At 40.2% G+C, this 22554-nt stretch overlaps 1 protein-coding gene across 2 annotated transcripts in view; it reads left to right on the plus strand.

Annotated features, from left to right (window-relative positions):
• Positions 1 to 22554, plus strand: part of KCNQ3 (potassium voltage-gated channel subfamily Q member 3) — a gene marked incomplete at both ends in the record, with an annotated part of 185187 nt that overhangs the window by 155453 nt on the left and 7180 nt on the right. The window contains 9 exons of one of the 2 annotated variants that reach the window (XM_084213432.1): positions 2141 to 2313; positions 4297 to 4452; positions 5808 to 5918; positions 6844 to 6939; positions 8307 to 8401; positions 9750 to 9776; positions 13410 to 13466; positions 20694 to 20881; positions 21946 to 22048. In XM_084213432.1, the coding sequence (XP_084069558.1) occupies positions 2141 to 2313; positions 4297 to 4452; positions 5808 to 5918; positions 6844 to 6939; positions 8307 to 8401; positions 9750 to 9776; positions 13410 to 13466; positions 20694 to 20881; positions 21946 to 22048 (1006 nt within the window). The remainder of the gene's footprint in view (positions 1 to 2140; positions 2314 to 4296; positions 4453 to 5807; positions 5919 to 6843; positions 6940 to 8306; positions 8402 to 9749; positions 9777 to 13409; positions 13467 to 20693; positions 20882 to 21945; positions 22049 to 22554) is intronic. The other variant, XM_084213433.1, reaches the window with a different exon arrangement.

Genomic DNA, 22554 nt, shown 5'->3' on the forward strand with positions numbered 1-22554 from the left:
GTAGCCAGAAATAACTTGTAATTAAGAGACACTTGGCTACCTAGTTAGTGAGAAAAATAATTAATCCTTCTACTCTTCAAATACAGTTTCCTTGTCCTGAGCCCCATTGCACTTTTCTTAACCGTATCCTCAGGAAGACCCTCTCTGCCTTCAGTTTCAAGCCCAACTCTGTCCGGGCTCGGGCTGTTATTTGTCTCTGCCCAGACAAGGGTGAGATGGGCTCGCTTTTCGGGCTCCAAAAGACAAGGCTAGACTCTCAGGTTCGGTCTTCAAGGTTGTTTATTATTTCTTATCTACAAAATTTTCTTTATGCCCAGCTGGGGTCTGACCAGCAAGGCAGCCAAAGGCACTCTGACTGCCCACAGGGCGGTCACATCTTTTTATAACAAAGTCTACGTAAACTATATTTATCTTTTGTCTCCAATACTTATAATTTTTATTACTAAGTGTACTTTTACTATAAACCTATCAAAAATACCTACGTCACCCGGAAAATGGAAGACAAGAAGAAGGAGGAAGAACCATGTGTCAGGCCCTAACTCCCTCCATCTTGTTTTTTCCAACCCCCCTGTACCAAATCTTAAAAACTATGCTTTAGCTTATAAATGTTCTATTTCTATATCTTTTACACGCCAGTGATTCTTATATCCCCACATATAGGTGGAACATCTCTTGCAGGGTCAAAGTTGAGCCACCAGGTACTTTTTGCAACATCCCAAGGCTCCCGAGCTCCCCAAGGGTTCTCTCGGTAGCTCTGGCCCTCAGGAGAAGTGCACCGAGTTCCCACACAACTCTATACCATCTTCCCCAGCTCCCTTTCATATTTGTGTTTTGTTTTACAATTCTATTGTTGGTCTGTATTTGCGAACAAGTATCTTTGTGATTTCACCCATGTTGTCTTTCAGGCTTGGAAGGCACTGCCTATAATTATCCACACAATTACTCATTATTCATGTTTGAATACCCTCCTGTAACTACTCATTATATCCACAAACCAACCAGCCAACATTCAGGAGCTCACTCTGCCCTGAACACTGGTCATTCCCATTCATTCACTGATTTTGGGATACCTTCACTTGTTTCAATTTTCTTCAGGCCAAGTACTGGGTTTTTTTCTTTATTTGTACAGTATACAACACTCAGAGCCATGGTGCTGCATGAATGCAAGCCTCTCTTTTCTCTTCCTCCTTTTGTTTATCTCATCGATCTAAATGGTAGATAAATTGTGACAAATTTGCTTTGTGCATCTGTGCTATCCTCAATTTAGTAATGCTCCTTTGGGTGCTACTGCTGATACTTCTAGTAGGTTTGTGAAGGCAGCAGATGTGAGCAAGGGGGATTGATTCTGTCTCATTCCTTCTCAGTAACAGTGTAATCTCACTTCCGAGTATGAATCTTCATTGATATCTGGGTAAAAAACAGAAGATATCCTGGATTTATTAAAATAATCTCTCAGTTGCTGCTGGTACAAGTTTGTTTTGAGAATGATTGGAAGTGAATAAATCTGAAATGCACTTTTTTGGCTGGAAAGAGAATATAAAGACAATTTAAAGACTGAGTGCACAGAGAATGTTTGAAGCTGTTTAGCACTACTTTCTTCTTGTATGTTTATATAGGATCAAAAAGCAGGAAGAAACAAGGAAAAGAAAGGAAACAAAAAGAATTTATTCACATTTCAAACCTCTTCAGTTTTCAGCAAATTGGTCCTGTGAGCACTTTCAAAAAAATAGTAGTACTGACTTCAAGATTTTAGTGGGAAAACTCAGCCAAAAGAATAAAATGGTACCATCAAACTGATTTTCTCATCTGCTGACCAGTTCACTGTGGTGTTCCAGTGGTACAGATGAAGTTAAGGCTGATTTTCAGTCAGCATTAGGACACTGTTTCCATGCATCCCTAAGTGAGCTCAGTGTCTCAGGTCCAGTGCATTGATCTGTAAATAGATCTCAAGGATTTCCAGGAGGTTCTGTGCCTGATACTGATGTGTGGCAGCTGCAGATATCTGATTAATTGGCAAGAGAAGGCATTTTCAGGCAGCTCTGAAACTCGCCTAGGGAAATCTGCAGCACAGCCAGATGGGATTAAGAAGCGGGTGATGGGGCCACTTTTGTTGGCAGGCTTTGTTCTTTTTGCCTTGCAGATATCTTTGTGCTGATTGCTTCAGTGCCAGTGGTTGCTGTTGGGAACCAGGGCAATGTTCTGGCAACGTCCCTCAGAAGCCTCCGCTTCCTTCAGATCCTCCGGATGCTGCGCATGGACCGGCGCGGCGGCACCTGGAAACTTCTAGGATCAGCTATTTGTGCACACAGCAAAGTGAGTGAGGAGCTTGCAGGGCTCAGATGGGGCTTGGGGAGGAAGGTTAAAAGGAAAAAGAGGGGGTGCACATGTACAGCAGTGCCTTGGGGTTATGTTTAGCAGTTCTGTTTACAGTTTTGTTCTTTCAGCTTTATTCCCTTTTTCCATTCTCTGAACCATTTTGCCCCTGTTTTACCTTTCTGTGCTCAATAGTGGTGCTGGGAAGTGAGAGCATGTTCATTCCCACACATTACAGCAAGAACTTTGCCTTTACTGTGAATGGAAGCATGGACATCCCTTTTGTAGTGAAGGATGCTGAAATCCTTTACAAAAAAGCCTGGGAAGTTGCAACATGTTCGTAGTGGCTTCTCAGACTTGTCTGATCAACACATGGAGCAGGCCTCTGAAGGGATGGAAAGAGGCTGAGTAGCCTGAGAAATGTGCACAGAAATGTAGTTTCCAATGGAGCTGCTGGTAAAATTTCTCCTTGGAAGCTTTGGTCAGACAATACAGAGATGGACACAGTGGGAACCCAGACAGGCAAAAATTCCTGAAGTCATCTTTGCTTGGTCTAACTTGATGCTGTAGGCAGACACACCCTGCCTTGCACCAGACAGATACTTGTGTTCTTGCATTTTTACAAAACATTATTACAAGTTAAAAACTATCTGCTTAAAAATCCTCTAGATGAGATTTCTCATCTGCACAGGATGTAGAAAAATGACATATACTCCACTACTTACTGCTTTTTCTTACCCATGAATGACATCCCTGACATCTTAAGGGGTTTTCAAAGTTAAAATGCCAGCTGGCATAGCATATTTAGACTTAGCTTCTGTATAGGGACTAATGGGGATACCCACCGTGCTTCATTTCTTACAAACTTCTGCTTCTTCCTCATATAAACTTGCTGCAAGACAGGTGGCAGATAAACACTTATGTCAAAAATCTTTCTCAGGAAACAGATCATGATAGAAGTCTATGTAACAAAAACATTGTTTAGAAATTCTTAAAGGCTTCATTGTATGGGATTTCATTCAAATATTACTTGTTTGGTTCCCCACCATGCACTTTTAGACCTCAGCTGGCTGGGGAGATTAGAGTGGGTTGTGAGAACTTTGCTTTACTGGAGACAATGACGAAATAATTTTGCTAGCATTTTCCTTTTGTGATTGCACACCAGAAATTAGCAAAGAAAGTTCTTCACTTGTTTCAAAATTCAATTACAAAGTTATCAGCTACAACTTTTTTCTCTTTTTTTTGTCTCAAGACAGTGAATTGAATTGGATGAATGACTAATATGAATGATAAAAATGAATTGGAATATTGATTTTTTGACCTCTGAAGACCTTAAAAAAAAGTCTCTGCCTTGTTTCAGATATTGCTGGCCTTCTGGGATTTTAACTTGGGTGGCTGTATGCTCCATCTCTGTGAGACACTCCACTTTAGTCATTCTCCCTAAAACAGCAAAGTTTGGGGCTTGTTTGCACACTGAATATTTTCAAGGTCTGTTCTTATTGCATAAATTCATTTTGAAACCATCATTCATGATGGCATCAGCTTTGTTATGGCTGAAGAGATGGAAGTGCACCCTGGAGCCTTCGCTCTCTGGAGGTAGGAAGAGGGCAGAGCTGTTGATTTTTTTGCCAAGACTGACCAAGCCCAGGGGCAGAAGGAAAGGAAAAAGTCAAGGTCAGGGTCACAGCCCTGCAGCCCCCTGTGCCACAGGTGCAGCTAAGCCTTAATCTAGTTTAATGCAGAGCCACAACTGCAGATTCTTCCAGGCTGCTCCTAAGACAGATTCTGTGTAAGGACAAATTCTTGTAAATCTCTTTATTTGCCACTAAGTGCTGAGCTGGGCTGGTCATGGATGTGAGCAAAGCCAGCAGTGACAGCTCTGCTGTTACCCTCTGTGTTTCTCTCTCCTCCTGATGTTTACTCTGCCACTCTGGATACTGAGGCTCTTTTCAGCCCCTCTGTGTTCATCTGTTTCTTTTGCAGGAGCTCATCACTGCTTGGTACATTGGGTTCCTGACGCTCATCTTATCCTCATTTCTTGTTTATCTGGTTGAAAAAGATGTTCCTGAAAAAGATGCTAATGGGGTGGAGATGAAAGAGGAGTTTGAAACCTATGCAGATGCTCTGTGGTGGGGGCTTGTAAGTAACTCCAAAAATACCTTATACCCTTCTTAAAAACTTCATCTCCAAGAAGACATAAAGTTTTAGGGATTACAGTGCAAGTGCTGCTATATTTGGGTGAAAGGCACATTACGCAGGAACATTACCAGAGTAGGGGTGCCCCTACAACCAATTAACAGAACCTACAACCCTGTTGATTTTCAGAAAAAGGCCCTTATGTGCTTAATTTCCTTCAGAAATCAATCTGTGGTCCTGGTGCCTGGGAAACCTCTTTTAGAGGAGCATCTCTTTAGGTGTAACTGCACTATGGGAGACAGAGCTCTCATGCCAGCAGTGTCCTGCAGTGAGAGCTGTGTTCCTCAGAAAATGGCAGAGCCAGAGCTGCCCAGTGGATGGGTCTGTTGGGCTGCCAAAAGGCACCAAATGTTTGGGCAGTTGAGGAATACATGCATAGCAGGTTTAGTTCTTATGGAGCCAGTGATTGAAGATGCCTCTGGGTTCAGATGGAGGAAGTAAAAAAATATTTCTGTAAAGTATTTCTGTTAAATTTTCATAAAAATTTTCATGTCTTACACGCATTCCCCAAAGATCAGGGAATGCCACTGGTGGTAGGATACTGAACAAGAGGGATTTTTGATACATCTGTTCTTGTCTCTTCTGATTAAGAGAGAGTATTGGTTTGCACCACTACTCATTCAATCACAGATATTCCTGCCATTCCAGAATTCATGTTGCTTTGTTACTGATATTTAAGGAAGTCTGTGTCATGCTGACTTAAATTCAGCAGCATATTTTTTATTCAATGTAGTTCACTCATAAATATAAAATACTCCCCTTCTCCCATTATTGTTCAAAAGATACCAAGTGTTGCTTAGAACACCTGGATGTTTCCATGTCCTTTTATATTCAGGACAATTAGATGGAGTCTCAGTGGTGAGAAAACGTACACAGCTGGAAATTAGCAATTGTGCCAGAAAGGAGAATGTTTTCACAAAGATATCTTTGCTTTAAAAAAGTCCAGGACTTCAGGTAGAGCCAGTTCTGACAGGTTGTTAAGGCTCTGCAAGCTGTTAAGTGGCAAATCTCATTCCTGACTGTGTACTAATGGCGGGCAGGAGATTTACGTGGAGCTCACTTGCAACAAATGCATCTGAAAAAGGCGGCTGCTTTGAGACTAAAGCCACTCTGCATGCAGTGCCTGGGGACTATGATGCCACCAAGATATTGGTTGATCCATCTTCAAGATCCAGTTTCACCAAGCTGTGCATGAGCACCCTCAGGGCTGAGTTACATGCACAGCCTTCATGGTGGCATTTACACAGAGCTGTTGGCTTTGTTTTTCTCACGTTAAACCCTGGTTCTTGTGCCCACAGATCACCCTGGCTACGATCGGATATGGTGACAAAACCCCTAAAACATGGGAGGGACGGCTGATTGCAGCCACTTTCTCTCTCATTGGAGTGTCCTTCTTTGCTCTTCCTGCAGTAAGTACCTTCCCCTCCTCTGTTAGACACAGCCCAGCTCTCTGCATTTGCAAAAAGAAGGTGAAGTTAAAAAAAATCACCAGTGGAACCAAATCCCTTTTTAAGAAGTACTCCAGATTCTTGAGTGGGTCTGTATCAGTAAATGGAACTTGCTTCTGCCCAACTTTGCCCAGAGCCTATTGGGAATAACATAACTCCCCAATACTCCTCAAATCGCTCTGTGGGCATTGCCTGACAGTGCTAGTTGGCACAGGACAAAGTTAAACCAGCAAGTGAACAATCTGGGAAACCACAAGGCAGTTCATGAGACTGTACACTGGCATGTGGTAATTTACTGGTATTAGCATAACCCCCACAAAACATATTTTCAAAGGAATTGGAGTCCACTATTGTAATAATTAGAATTTGATCCATCTTACCCAGCCCTTTATTTCCTTTTTCTGCAATGTCCTCAGATAAGAATGAGACAAAATGTGACTGAGCTGGGCTGAATAGCAACAGAAACTGCCCCAATTACAGATTTTAGGATATTTTCCCTCTAGATCTAGACATGGAAAGAATTTCACAGAGGATGACAAGTCCTGCACTCTCAGATCCAAAGCATGGTCTAGCACAGCCCTTGTACTATGCAAGCAGAGTTTCAGTGGAAATGGAAAGTAATACAGCAGGCTGGACAGACACCACCAGCTTGGAAAGGCAGTAGACATTCAAGAAGCCTGTTGAAGACCTTTAATGATTTGGTGTGGCCTGTGGTCCTTGAGAGGATCATGTCAACCTCCTGTCCCAGGAGTGGAGCAGCAGGAAAGGCACAAAGACTCCATGCAGTCATCTCCACCTCCACCCACAGACCTGCATCCTCTCATCATTAATCCCTTTTGTTCTGAGTAAGAAATGTCTAAAATCTTGCATCACTCTATGCTTCCAGGGCATTCTGGGGTCGGGGCTGGCACTGAAGGTCCAGGAGCAGCATCGCCAAAAACATTTTGAGAAAAGAAGAAAGCCAGCAGCTGAGCTCATTCAGGTTTGCAGCCCTTTCCTCTTCCTTGAAAAATGCTGTGCAGGAAGACTGCTGCATCATGTTAGCAAGGGCCACCACTCCTCCCCTGCCCAAATTTTCACTTCCCATTGCAGGGGGTGAGAATTTTTGTTTGTCACACTGAGCTGGATAATCCAGAGGCCTTTGCAGTTTTGAGGAATCTCTCAACTCCCAGAATATCTTTCAGAAGAACAGTGTCTTGCAAAGAAAGGATCTCATCTGCTAGCTTTTGTAAACCAACTGGCTTCTGCAGCACTGCCACAAAATCACAGGAAACAAGCTGTTGAAAACACATTTTTTACAAAATACATATTTTTTTTTCAGTTCCCTTGAGAAAATGCTTTTCTTTGAAACAGTTATGTTGTTATTGATGTGAAAACAGCAATAGAAGTAACACAATAGACAGTGACTATTTCAATCAAGGCTAAAAATATTAATAGTATATGTGGGGTTTAAAAACTAAACTACACCCTGTATCCTCTGTTATGTCACTGGATGATCCAAAAAATTCATTGGGAAGAGAGCCCTTACCTCACTTGGACATCAGTTATGGCCTTTGTTATGAATTCAGGATATTAAGCTTAAAATCATTAGTCTGTCTGCTGACAAATTTGAAATTTATTCTTACTAGGTATGGAGCACATCCTGATAGCAGTTAAGTAAATGACAGCATTTTCACAGAGGGACAGAGAAAGTTTCTGTGATAACAAATGGAAGCATTGGTGCTCAGGATTGAACCAGTCCTCAGGAGAAATAGGCTGAATGGCATTAAAATTCATGGCTGTTCTCATTAAAAACATGCTTTAGCAAACAGAGGGGCTGCAGGCATGAATTGTGAATAGAATTTGATGGAATTTAATTTTAAATTAAAGTATCTCCACTGATCAGGTAGCTTATGTAGCCAGTGGGTTTTAGGTTGGGGAATTTTTTTTTTGGAGAATTTTAATTTGAACTAAATGCTGAAGTAGAAAATTGCTCAGCAAAATTTCTTCTGATGATACATTAGGAGGCAAACTATCTTAAGAAATTCCAGAATTACTGGACAAGTCCAGCAGTGCTTGAAGCTCTTTTAGACATTCCAGACAGGACAATAAAACCATTTTAGTCTAATGTAATGTCATGTTCTGATAATGGTTGTCTCCATGTTCTGTCTCCTTTAACAGCCCTCCAAGATAAAAATTCAGTGTCAAAAGCTTTTCCATACAGTGGCACTCATTTGGTATGGCTGATTAGTAATTAATTTCCAGATAGTGACTAAGGTGCATTGTTATGTTCTCTGACAGTGTCTGGATGCAGTCAGCTGGGAAATAACTTCACCTAACACTAATTATTTCCTCTCCCTTGTAATTTAGGCTGCCTGGAGATACTATGCTACTAACCCCAACAGGATTGATTTAGTTGCTACCTGGAGGTTTTATGAATCAATTGTATCATTTCCATTTTTCAGGTGAGTGCATTGTCCACCCCTCCATCATCATTTTCTGCAAAGTATCATCCAGGACAGGGAACACAGTCTATATATATATATATATATATATATATATATATATATATATATATATATATATATATATCAATATATCAGTGAGGCTTTTGTAGGCAACAGATGTTTTTCCAGAAAACTCTTCTGAAGAAGAGGAATCTTTTCTGAGGTAGTGGCTTAATTTCAGTCACCACTTCAGAGTTCAGTGAAAGTATTCCATACATAAAGACATTCAGATAAAATGGATGCTTATCTGTTTATGGCTATTAGATTGATCCTCATACTCCTTTCCTATCCAACAGGCATCTTTCTCACGTGTAGGTCTTAACATTTTTAAAAAAGCATTTAAATATTTTTTTTTTTAAATCCTATATGGTCCTATGAATAAAGCCAAGACCTTTGGCTACAGATTATCAGCTGATAACAGTGGGCATTACATTTCCAAGTTAGTGCTTTAAATGTTCCTCCTGCTCTTGCTGTTGTGCCTCATTCTGAAAAAGAAGTGCCCTTAGACTACTGTTCAACTCAGAAGTCTCCATGCATAGTTGTGCTGACTGATACTGAAGTTACAGCTGTCACTCAAAACTGATTTGAAATGTTTCAGACTCCTGCTTTCACAAAGGGCAAATTACAAATACTCGCCCTTTCTTTGTTTTAGTCACAATACATTTTTAGAATCAATTTCACCTGCTTCAAAAAGGTAATCTCAACAAAAAAAAAAAAAAAAAAAAACCACCACAAAAAACCAACAAAAAACCCCAACAAAAAACCCTAGCACCAAAGGTTTTTAATTAAGGCTCAGTGCATTTCTTTCCTTTCCTTTCTCTCTTTCACTCTGTCTATCCCACATTTTCCATTACAGAGTAATTTCTTCAGGATTTCTTGTCTGCAGGGTTTTTCAGTGAATAATTCTTGGATTCATAAGGAGTCTGGACTCATTACTATGACTTCAAGTTTGCTCATTTTGCATAGGTTCTTCTGTAATTCAAATGCAACCTGAAATTTAATAGGTATTTTGCAAATAAGATCCTGGGAGAGAGGGCAGGGGAGATCACTTCTCACCAGAGACTGGATTGCCAATCTAAGCAGCACAGACTGGTTTCAGGAATCTATATAACTTCTTTTTTTGCTTTATAGCTAGTTGAAAATGTAGCTTTTATTCTGTTTTATTTCTGTCAGTTATGGTCACAGAACAAAAGAGGAATAAGGTATTAGTAGTAGATTAGCAATTTATATTTTAAAAATATGCTGAATTTATGATGTGATTCTTCTCTCCTTGCTTTCTTGTAATGCGTCCTCTCTTCTCCAAAAGGAAAGAACAATTGGATGGTACTGCCAGGTATGTAGCTGTCATTATTATATATATATGTTTTAATACAGCTCTTGGAGGATGCAAGCTAAATAGTTCTATGTGGATTCATGAGCTGTTAACTAAATCATGCTACTAACACCACAGGTAATCATTAAAAATTATTAACAAGTCCATTTCCTAACTGCTTGCTTTTTTTCCTAGTTTAACAACACAGCAAAAATGCTAATTGTACAAAGGCAGTGTTGCTTGCTGACTGTCTGTAAACAGCTTTATTGTTTGTTATGACTAATCATGGTCTAGATTTCTCCTGATCCATGCTGCAGAGCCAGGGTTTAGCATCCAGGCTGTTCTGGGGGGAATTTAAGACTGGTTGCTGTTGTTGCTCCACAGTCTTGCACAGAGCAATGTTATGGTGTGAGTCAGTGACAGTTCACCAAGTGCAAAGATTTGTTGACAGTAAATACAGAGGTGGGTGTCTAAGATGGAAAAGCAGGACAGTCAGTCTCTCTGACAGTACTGTAAAAGCTACATTAGGTTTGAGGGTCTGGTGCCACCCATGCTGAATAAAACAGGAAAGCTCCCCATCACACCAGGGTATTCACAAGCAAAGAGAATGAGGGAATTTTCAACCCCAGCACTGGTCAGTCACTGAAAAGTGCAGCAGAGCAGCCACTGTCAGCCAACCTGTAAAGCTTCAAATGGAAATGATATCTTTATAACCCTCTTCAGATAAGTAGAAGAATCAAATGTATATACAATAATTGTAACTCAAAACTTAAACCACTATCAATGGGTCACCCACAATGAAATTCAAAAACAGTTAAAGGATAAATAGCTCCACAGTGCTGAAACTACTTCAGTTTACTTCACCATTTACAGCACAGAGAAAAGGAACAAAATTGCATCACATTTGAAAACTGTGAGCCAGAGGTCAGGTCTGGAGTTCTAGTCCCTGACTTGATGAAAAATTGTGTTTTTCTTTTTGTTTTTTAAATATTCCATGTAACACACGAGAACTTCAATAAAGGAAGTTTACAAAAAAAAGAATAAAGATTACACTTGCTGTTCTCCTAGAAACTTTTGGGGTTCAAGCTTCATTTAGCAGAGAAGAAAAGCACACCTCAAGTTTTCTTACAATACAAGCAAGTGCTCAAGTGACAAATTATTGGAAAAAGATGTCTTCCTCCTCTTTCTTACCACCAAAATCATGAGCTCACTTGCACCTCCTCAAAGATGACTGGGCGGGAGGTACCCAGGTTGTGAACCCCCATGGACCTCAATTACTCTACAACCATGGCACTCCCCAGGCTGAACAGTCAGGAGCAAGCAAGTTGCATTAATGCAGATGTTTGGAGATATTAGCCATCTCCAGTCTTGGTAACAGCTGAATTTTGGTCTTTAATATGTAGGGAAGAGCTTAGGAGCTGAAATCCTAACTTGCATCTGGCTGAGATGCAGCAGCAGATTGAAATAAGAGAATGCCTGCTGCAGTTCACTGTTGATCAGAGCCCCACTAGAGAAGCTCCTGCACCTGCAGCAGTTCTGAGTTACTGTAGCTTTCAGGCAGCAGAAATCACTTGATGTCAACACACTGAATTAAAAATGGAAAAGTATGACTCACAGCTCAAAATCTTTAAAACTATAATCCCAAGGCCCCTCATTCTAGCTGGATATAACTTGGTTTTATTTTATTAGATATATAATAACCCTCAGCAAAATCATCAGTACACCTGCATGGGAGCCTTCCTGCTAGCAGAAATGTGTTTATGGAATGAGGCATTCAATTAAAGGGATTGGAAACCCTCCAGGTAAACAGACATATGATGGTACTTGTGGGAACATCCACTGACTTCAGTAGAAATGTGATTGAGCCATAAAATCTGGTTGTTTTGACAGTACCACATCCCATCTCTCATAAAACACTTATTTAAAAACCAGATAATTAAAAAAAAATCTTCTTCTGCAGTGGTTTAGTATTGAAATTATTACTCGTATTCCACTGAAGTTTGTGCTTTGACTGTATTGAAATAAATGAGCAATAAGGGAACGTGGTCCTAATGGGGAAAACAACCCTTAATGTCCTCAGTCTCCAGGTTCTTCCATCAGTTAAGTATTTAAGAGAAAGTAAATAAGTAGTAAAACTGCTGTAGCAATCAATTGCATTGTCTGATCCATGTTTGACAAAGGAGAGAGAAGAATTGGTCCAAAATTTTCACACAAGCTTTTAATAAACCAAAAATAAGGCTGGCTGTGTCAAAATTTGAGGACCAGAAGTGCTTTCAGTGGCAGAGTTTTTAGTGAGTAGAGTGAAAGTTCTTTAGCAATTCCACAGTTCTACACAGGAGTTGAACTCTGTGACAGATCCTTCTAGGATCTCCTCTGGATCAGGAGAGAAGCAGGAGCTGGCATAATGATGAAGTCACAGACAGATCCAGGACCCTGTTCTTAGACCATTTGGGAAGAACACAGGGGTCACAAATGAGTGGAAAAGTCCATTTCAGAAGTTGGATCCCAAGGCAAGGCTGCAGGGAAGGACTTTTCACAGTGGAAAATCAAGTAAATTTTGTCAGCAATCTAAGGCTTTACTGAAGCTCCCTTTAAAATAAAGCTGTGAAGATATGAGATATGATGAAGAGGACATTGGACTGCAGCTTGACTCTGTCCTGTAAGCAGTGAAGTGGTAGTTATGATGCTGATCTCAAGAACAGCACCTTCCCTAAGTGTAGTCCCCCAACCCAGCAGGAACTGAGCTGTGCTCTCTGTGGCTCACTGATGGGGAGTTTACTGACCTCATGCCAGAGGTGCCACTAGCTCTTTTTTCCTTAATCTATGCCTAAACCTCACAGTCCCATGAAATCTCAGTCAGCAACTGCTTGGCTCACGGTATTGCTAAGATTTTTCATCTCTTCAGCTCTCCAGAAGGGAGATTTATGAGGAAGAGATACTAATGCTCATTTCTGCAGGCACACTGCGAATCATTCAGCAAACATTTGGGACCTACATTTAGGGTAGGCATTTGCTTGCCAGACATATTTTTATTCTGAGCAACTTTTTATGTCTATATTTCAGGAATTAATATGGGCACCTGATTTTTCAGTGCTGTTGTTAGCAGCTGTTCCACTGACTTTGACCAGAGTTTAAACTTGCATGTGCAGGCACTTTAGTGAAGAATTTTGAACTTTCTTCTAGGGTCTTACTCCTGATCCTCATTGTCCAGCTTTAGAACCAGACATCAGGAGAGCATGTTCATTCCTAGACCTATTTTTATGTGATTGCAGAAAAGTCATTTATCCCTGTTTCCTTATCTCTACAAGATAAATAATATTTCTGTGCCTTTGGAAAGGTGATTTGATTTTTTCAAGTGGCATAATGAGTACCTGTCCTTCCTATTACATGAGTATGAAAGAATAAATGAAATGTGGTACATTTTTGTATTGCCAATGCTGACAACAAAATCAAAATAAAACCCTACATTTCAAGGTATAAAATTTTGTTGTAAACTATTCATCTTAATACATCTGCCCAAAACAGGAAGGAGAAAAGGCCACTCTGATCGGCACACTACATTAACTACAAATGAAAGGCTCCCATTCCTTTTCATAGAGCTTTTCATGGGTAATCAATAATGTCTCATCTTAATAACTTTTCTTCACTTTACAGTAATGTCATGATTAGTAGGGAGTCATTCTTTGGATCAAGCCTCACAAGAAAACTTAGGTATATATGTTCAAGTAACAGTTCAGCCTTATTCTTTTCATATTTCTTGCATGCCATTCTCTGCCTGCACTTTCTGTTTTTACTACAGTAGTTCACCTAACCACCATCAGAAGTAAGGGGCAATAAGACTGAAAAGTTATTAAGCATAAAAAGAAAGTTGCATGACCTTGCAAATAGTTAATTGTTCTACTGTTCAGAAAACATGGGATATTATCCTAGCTCTCCCAAGAATCTGCTTAGAAACAGGTGCTTTCCTCTGTTTCTATCAAATGGAAATTAAACTAGCCTAGTCTGCAAAGAATTTTGAAATTTACTGTGATAAAAATATACTGTAAGAGCTAAATACTGCTCTTTATGTGGTCCCAACCCTGCCAACACAACTCATGCAAGTTACTTTGAATTTGAGTTCAGTGGAACAACATCTTTGCATGTGTATTTGCAGGTTCTGGTTCAGCAAATGGAAAACAAGTGGATGCTTTTGACCACCTGAATAAAGTTAGTGACATGCTTAAATATCTTGCTGAACTGTGACCTGAGATGTGGGGCAAGAATTTTACCTTCCTGCAAAGAGACATAGACATAGCTTGTGGCACTTTAGGAATATAAAAGACACATCATTAGAAATAAGATTTTGACTGAATTGCAAAGTATTTTACTCTATCCCACACCTTGCTGTCATTCAACTTTATCTGGTTGTTCTCATTCCAACTTCATTCCACAAACATGAAACCATCCACCTGCAACTCCGCTTTTCTAGCTGGAGCTCTTCAGCCTTTGGAGATCAGCAAGTAAAGCACTCCATTTTTTCATCTGATGATTGCCCCATGCAAAATAGCCAAGAGACTTTGATTTGGCAGTTTGATTTGCTTTCTAGTGTCTGATACATGATATGTACACTTTGAAGTAAAAAGTGGGTCAGCATCCATATGGTTCCTACCTACAATGGCTGCATCAACTGGTGAAAAATATCCATCCTGGTTTCACAGTGAATTGGATGTGGATTATTCTTCCCATAGATTTATGTGACATCATTTATTTTCATCCACCTCCAATCTCTTTAGAAAGTGGGGATGAGAGAAGGGGCTAAGCAAAGGCCTTTAGTGTATGTGAAAGCTCTTTCTTTTGCTGAAGGGCATCAAAGTTGAGCTGAAGTTTTGATTTGTGCTCATGTTTATGGGCAGATAATCTGGATGGTAGGTGAATCTGGATTTCGAGTCATACCCATCCTTAAACACCAGTGAGGATGTACACCACCAAGGAGTGTGGAAATTTGACTTAGAAAGGATGTTTCCTCCTCACACATTAGAATCTTGTAAATTTAGGCCTCAAGATTCAGGGTGCAAAATGAAGTCTTTAGTTTTCAGGAAGGTGTAGTCAACTATTTTGGGACAGAACATTTTTGTGAGATCTTCTCTGAAAGAAAGAATGCTACTCAATAAAAGGGAAAGTTGATTGGCTAAAGTTTAGAACCACCTCGGAAGTGTGGAATGTTCTTTATTTTATCTTAAGAAATGTCATGGACTGTCTGAGATCAGTTGAACAGGTTCACTGCAGAATTCATGTTTATCATAACATTAGTTTGATGTTAATTTCTATTAGGAAGTGTTCAAAGCAGAATATGGAATACTTCTGGAAACCTCATTCAGAATGTTTGATTTTCCAAAGCTAAGTTCACCCATATAAGTTCATCTGATAAAGTACAAAAAATGCTGGAGTAAACATGACTTCCTTCTGCTTCCAGTTACCTGAGACTAAGTACCTCTAGTGATTTCAAACTGTAAAAAATATGGAAAAATCTCCTGATTATCATTTGTCCTTGTTGGGTGAAAGTGGTAAATCCATGGCAGAGAGCTGTTTGGCTCACTCTTAGAATTAATTCACTTTTTTTCTCCTCACACATGTACCATTTGTTTATGAAACTCCAATACTAGGAAAAGGATAGAGAGGAGAGTATCTGGCTTGCATGATGAGATGTAAATGCATTATTTCTTTGCATGACTGTTTATGAAAAATATATCTAGTTCAGTGGTTCCCACTCTTTATTCTGAGCAAGAGTAAAACATGTGCTGCAGAAGCCAGTCGTCTCTTGTATATCAAGCCGCCAAAATAATCTCTTAGGCGGTCCAAAATAATTCCCACTGCTCTTGGGGAACAAAAATTTAAGATCTGAATTTTTCTTTAGGTAGAAAGAGACTGCACTGCTCTCACCTTCGTCCCTTTCTGGTGATCTGTATCTACCACAAAGTTAAGGAATTCTCATCCTGGGTCCCATTTCAAAGACACAGGGTTTGAAACCCATGAGAGAGAGCATTTAATAGCATGCAAGACAAGAAATGGTGATTTATTCAAGCTAGTCAGAGAAACTACCCTGTATTTTTGTCAGCATGCTTGGGATGGATTTGCATCTCCCCAATTTCTGGGGCTGTGCTGGAAGTTGAGAATGTTATTTTATTGAACGTAAGGAATACAAATGAAGTGAGACCACTGTTCCCAGGGGAAGAAGAGTAGCTAACATCAGAAGGGGGAGTCTGAAAGAGGAGCAGCAGTGCATGAGCCTGTGGGTGGGAACCACTGTCCTAGCCCCTCTCATGAAGGATGGTGTGGTCGGCGCATGCTTCACGCGCCGGGACTGAGCCATGCGCATGCTGCTTTAATGAGGAGATCGTGTCATGAGAACAAACATTTCCTCAGCACTTTTATAAAGATCAACGAAAACTAAAACCCCAGCAGACCCAGATTTCATTCCTTGGAAATGACAATGAAGTCCATTTTTTTTCCCGATGAGTTGTTATCTGGAAAGAAGCTTGGGTTTTGTTTGGGGTTCTTTTGTATACAACACATGGTTGAATATTTTGATGTGAAGTTGATGAATTATTGTCTGATGATTTTACTGCTCTGGCTGCCAGATAGAACACAATTGTCTATATTTGTTGCATAAACATATTGTTATAAATCTGAATGTTACTTCAAGGGTTAACCTTCAGTATTCAATTAATGAGGAAGGCTTCAGCTCAGGTAACCTTAACTTAGACTAGAGACCTGCTTTTTGGATGACTTCTCATCTAGATCTTTTCATTGTCAATAACAAGAGCCAAGTTTCCCAAGCCTAAAGTCATCCCTAACTGAACAACATTCTCCCCACTCACTGGTTAGAGTTGCTGACTTCCCGCTGATTATAGAAATGGGTCTAAAGAGTAGTCTTAGATAACAAGTTTAACTTCTTTAACAGCTTAAAAAAGATCAGATGAGTTCTAGCTCATAAACCTAAGATACTCAAGTAATAGTGTTTGGAGAATAGTTTCTTCCTAAACTGACTGTTATAAGCAAGGATAGCTGCAAAACTCTGAAAATAAAATCTGGGAATGTTTTCAGTTTGTATTATCTACCTTAACCCCACCACACTGAAAAAAACAACAAAAAACTCCACCCCACAAATGTGCATGCCAACATATGCAGAGGAAAATGTTGCTGCAAATAAGGGTTCTGTGCTGAATGCAGAGGGACTTTTTGTTCTGATTTTATCTATGAGGAGGATATAAAATCTTGTTCAGCCCCGGTCTTGCATAGCTCTCTGATAGATTTCTGCATATCTTGCTTATACTGCTGTTATATACTTAAAAAATTTCACTAGATTAATATTTTGGATACTTCGCATCATCTACTGACCCTTTTCCTTCTGGTCTGATCCCTACAGGTCCTCACCTCACTTTATGCCTCCATTTTTTCTGGTATGCGAGGCAGTTATCACAGGAATTTTAAGAGGCAAACTTTGGGCATCTGGATATGTATTCTGAAGAACTAAGCAAGTTTTTGGAGAGGGAGTTAGAGGCCACATGTAATGACAACTGTATTATTATAATGTAGTACTAAACAGCCTTTTATAAACAACAGCAGCCTTTTGCCTCACCTATTTTTCTGCTTCTTTGCCTTTTGGGTTCTGTTCCTTAAAGATGTTTTTCTCTTGAGAATTTCTCCATAGTGTTACTAACTCAGATCTTGTGACATTCAGTACGTTGCTCAAAGCCAGTGTGTAGTATGTGACCACTTGGCTCTTCCTTTCATTTGAGATTCATCTATCAATCATGTATTGTCACTGACCTGTAATGCCCCCACCTGGAGTAAGCTGATCTCCACAACAAGCCTGTTGCACAATTTTTTCAGACCCAGAAGCAAACTTTGTCATTGTATTATCATGGAACAGATCTCCTCATTCTAAAACTTTTTGGTTTTTCCTTTCTTCTATCTTATTCCAGAGTCTCCTTCAGTCTGCACAGATCACCACCAGGGTGTCCATGCCTCATTGCTTTTTCTTTATAGTAAAGAAATTCTCTCTCACAAGCTCGCTCTCTCTAACGCTTCAGTCCCATCAGTTTATATTGCCTGGCTGACTCTGTTATCACTTAACTAGTTTTTGGTTAATTTCTTTGGATTAAAATTATTTTCAGTGATGTGTCATGATTCTATACTCTTCTTGACCATACTTCTCAAAATTAATTCCTACTTCAGACTTTGATTTATTAATGAGACATGAGAATTTATTTTCCCTGCTTTACCTGCCCAAATATCCCACATGCAAATCATTCCGTTGACTTTTACTTCCTCACCTTTATATTTCGTGCCCTTTTCAAACTTCCTCATTAGTTTTCTTCTCCTGTATATATTTGCCCTATGTACGGCAGCTGAGAGCTTGAAGAACCCAAATTTCACAGAGAATTGAAATATCTGTCTTGTAAAGTAGTACTGCTCTCAAAAGTGGTCAAAAATAGAAGGGAAAGTGATGCAGAAAAAAGGGTGCAGGACCTGCCTAAGTTAGTAGAACACAAATCACTTGCTGAGCCTCTGCACTCACCATCACTTCAGTGTTGACAGAACCTTGGTGGGCAAAGCAGATCAAGATTCCACCCCAAAAGCAAGAACTATGGAAATAATTTTTAAAGCTATTTTATACTTTAAATTACATTAAAATATTTTAAAGACATCTTGCATTTTAAATAATATTTAATTTTTAGAGAGTTCTTAAGTTCAAATGTGAGATTTTCCAAAATGTATTTTGTCACAAATGTCAACAAGCAACATCTCATCTTTGTCTACAAAGAAGGAAGTAATCCCCAATTTTTGCTTCATACGTTTGTCTGCACTTTGTGCATCTTTCCCCCATGCTGTGAATTCTTCAGGAATTGACATTAGGGCAAAGTCTGAGTAATATAGATATGATTCATTTAGACTTTTCTAGTTCTTCACTCAGATCCATGCTTTTGTCTCCTGGAAATGCTGATATATCAGGACTAAATCTGTGTCCCCTTACCCAACTCCTCAACATGCCACTTCAGGTCTCACATACACATGTGCACTTCATCCATGCAGTGACAGAACAAGGGTCTGGACTTCCTAGGCTGCAGAAATTACATTCACAAGTATTTTCATATCAAAAACAAAAATCAGAAGGGTTGGAAAAGTTTCCAAAACCCAAAGATTTAGTGCTTGCAACTTTTCTGATACGGAATCCCATATTTCATTATCCCCTGGGTCAAAGATAAAAACAGTAGAGAGGAGAACCCCAGTAATTCATGCAAAAAAACCAAAACCCCAAAAAAACAGCAGATAAACTTGCAACAGCTGCGATGCTCAACGCTCAGATAACACCCACTGTGGTGGGATACTGCAACAGACAGAGCTCTGAGATAGAAATGGGTCTTTCTTTCCCACTTGCAAGGTCTGCACACACATCTCCATCTCTGGCCACGATGTTCTTGCACAGTGGACCCTCCCCACGCTTGCCTCTCCTGCCAGCAGGCTTAGTGGCTGCAGCTGAGCATCCTGCAATGAGTCCTCACCTGTTAACTCCTTCTGGTAACCATGGCTGTTGATCCTTCAGCTCTGCTCTCATCTGTGGCTCTCAGAAACCTGCCAGCTACACCAGCCTCTTCCCTGCCCCCACTCAACTTACTTCATCTGGTGTCCCAGACAGATCTGCCTCTTGCTCATGTGTGCACAATTCACCTCTCCCTAGAGCTGTCCCAGGAATGCATTATAAATCTTCCTTCCCACGGCTTAGCCCTGGTTTGTTTGGTTGATTTTTTTTTGGTGGGTTTTGTTTGTTTGTTTGTTTTTTAAAAAAATGTGCAATTAACAAATATTTGAGCAGCAAAGTGAACTAGCAAAGCAAATATTTATACTATCTATCACCTAAAAAGTGTTCAGAACATATATAAGCTGATAAACTCCCTGTCAAATTGCTATTCCTGTTGCTGTTTTAGTGGTACTAGTGATTATCTTTAAGATCATTGCAGTCATTAGGCTGTCAGAAGGGTTAGAGGTGCTGGTAAAATGGCAGGTAGATGAAATTCTCTCTCTGTGCTGTCACTGAAGGACAAATGTATTTGGACAGTAAATCTCTAAGAGGACAGACAGTGCAAGGAATCACCAGAGGAATAAAATTTGTCACTTCACTACAACTCCTGTAGGCCATGGTGGAGAGAAAGCAGGGTATCCTGCCCTACCACATCTCTAATCAGTGCTTGGTAAAGCCTTGCCAGTTTTGTTGGTGATTTATCTGCTTCACAGCACATCTGACTTTATTTCATTCTTGCCTGAGCATTGAGGTTGTTATGTTTGGATAAGAGATGGCTCTGAGGAGACTTTAGAGCACCTTCTAGTACCTAAAGGGAGACTGCAAGAAAACAGGAGAGGTGTTTTTAAAAAAGGTGTGTAGTGACAGGATGAAGAGGAATGCCCTCAAGCTGAGAGTGCAGGTTTAGATTAGACATTAGGAAGAAATTCCTCACTGAAACCACTGGAACAGGTTGCCCAGAGACATTGTGGATGTTCCAGCCTTGGAAGTGTTTTAAGGCCAAGCTGAACAGGGCTCTGAGCAACTCGCTCTAGTGAATGACATTGCTGCCCATGGCAGTAGTGATGTCTTAATAATAAAACTACTGACTGCTTCAGGTGTGCTACGTGAGCTGAAGCACTGTGACACCTTGCATGGAGAGGATAGCATGACCCTCTGGTAACATTTTCAACACTGATACCAAAAAATGCTCATAAAAAGCAGTTAATTATCTGTGGACCTTAACTGTTGCTTGCAAAGGCATTGATGATTATGGTAGCCCCAGCAGTGTCCTTGTGTACAACACAATTATTTAGCCCATTATATACATAAAGCATCATGAAAACAAGTTAATAGTGTACAAAGGAGGAAAATGATTACTTTTGCTTATTTTGTAGCCAAAAGCTGGGTCTCTTGGATCGGGTTCGTGGTACCAATACTAAAGGAAAGCTATTTACCCCTCTGAATGTAGATGCCATTGAAGAAAGTCCTTCAAAAGAGCCTAAGAATGTTGTCTTGAATAATAAGGAGCGTTTTCGCACTGCATTCCGAATGAAAGCATACGCTTTTTGGCAAAGCTCGGAAGGTAGCCCATCTGTGTTGATTTCTTTCTGTGCATCCCCTGTTCTCATTTTACTTTTTTGTTCTGCATATTCTGTTGAAGGTTTGTGACTTTCTGGGACAAGCATGTCTGGTACCTGGTTCTGTGTAGTTCATTTGGGGAAGCCCAAGAAAAAGAGTCCTGAAGTCCAGGCAACACGGTGCTTGAAATCAAATACCAGCCCTTCTCAAAACCAAAATTGATATGGGATAAAGCCAGTGCTGGATTCAGCCTATTTGGCCTGGAAAAAGTGGGCACACTGGGCACACAGTCAATCTGTATCCCCCAAAAAGCACACACCATCACAGCTTGGTTTATGAGCAGGGATGCTAAGCTAAGACAGCTCCCTCCTGGACTGCATCCAGCCCTGCAACAGCCTGTGCCCAGGCACCTCCAAAATACCCTCACTGCCATCTCATTAAACCTCGTTTATAGATTCGATGTCTTCTTCTCTCCCCCTCTCTCCCTAAGCCTGCTGCCCCTCAGAGGTTTCCATTGGGTCTCCAAGCAACATTATAGGGCGTTTGTCCTCTCAGCTTCCCTGAGCACACATTTTCCTCTTCTTGCCCATAACATCAAAATGGTCTTTAAATAGCAGGCTCCCCTTTCTTGTGCCAGCTGGCACCAGTGCATGCTGGACATTCTACCATGGATGTAGCCTGGGTGTCCACACCAGGAACTTGATTTTCTCCTTCATGAAGGTACATGAGCTCCAGGCAGTGCCAGTGAGACGAGAACTTGGCCTGTGGCTTCTACAACCTGTTTTAGCCTTTCTGTAAAATAATTTGGGCAAAGATCTATTGGAAAGGAAGACAAGTTCCAAGTGTTTCAGAAATGCTGGAATCTGAGAAGAGATCCTTCAATAATGTGTCTTACAGCTGTCCCAAAATAATTAAATCCCTTTCAAGACCTGACCAGTGAAAGAAGCTGTAAGAGATATTTCTTCTTAAATTGCACTTACTTTATGTAGTGCTTTATTCAGCCAGACATCCCTGTAAACATTGTGTGGTGAGATGTTCACACATTTGGTTTTTTGACCTCCTTTGCAGATGCAGGAACAGGGGAACCCATGGCAGAAGACAGAGGTGACAGTAGTGATTTCCCTATGGAAGATATGATCCCCACATTCAAGACAGCCATCCGAGCTGTCAGGTAAATGTCTTTTTGAAGGGTGATGCTTCAGGAAATAACATTACCATGTTGCCACATGTTGATTCACTGTTTCTGCTATTACTTTTTTAGATGCAATAGATGAGATAATTCTAGTATTTTCAAAAACATGAGACAGACCCTATTCAGTCTGTTAAAATTATGCAGAAAGGAGAAAGTTTTCAGTAACATTGACTATGTCATTTTGCGAGATACTCCACAGTGTTTTTATTGTAAAATAATATTTTGTACTGTTCCTTGTTAAAATGTTATATAAATATATCTTTCTCAATTTAGTGAGTAATATTTGTATGAAACTGGAACTTTTGCTTAACAAAAATCTCTGAGCTGAGTCAGCCCTTTATTCACAATTATATGAATGTGCAACCTACTTTTCAGCTGTCATATTTTAATACATGCTGAGGTCTCCATTTCAGCAGTTTTTGGCTTGTGACAGGCGCCACCTCTATTTTCACATCACAAGAGATATTCCCTAGGGTTAGAAAACT

This window comes from Fringilla coelebs (assembly GCF_963513975.1).
Source record: "Fringilla coelebs genome assembly, chromosome: 1".
NCBI lineage: Eukaryota > Metazoa > Chordata > Aves > Passeriformes > Fringillidae > Fringilla > Fringilla coelebs.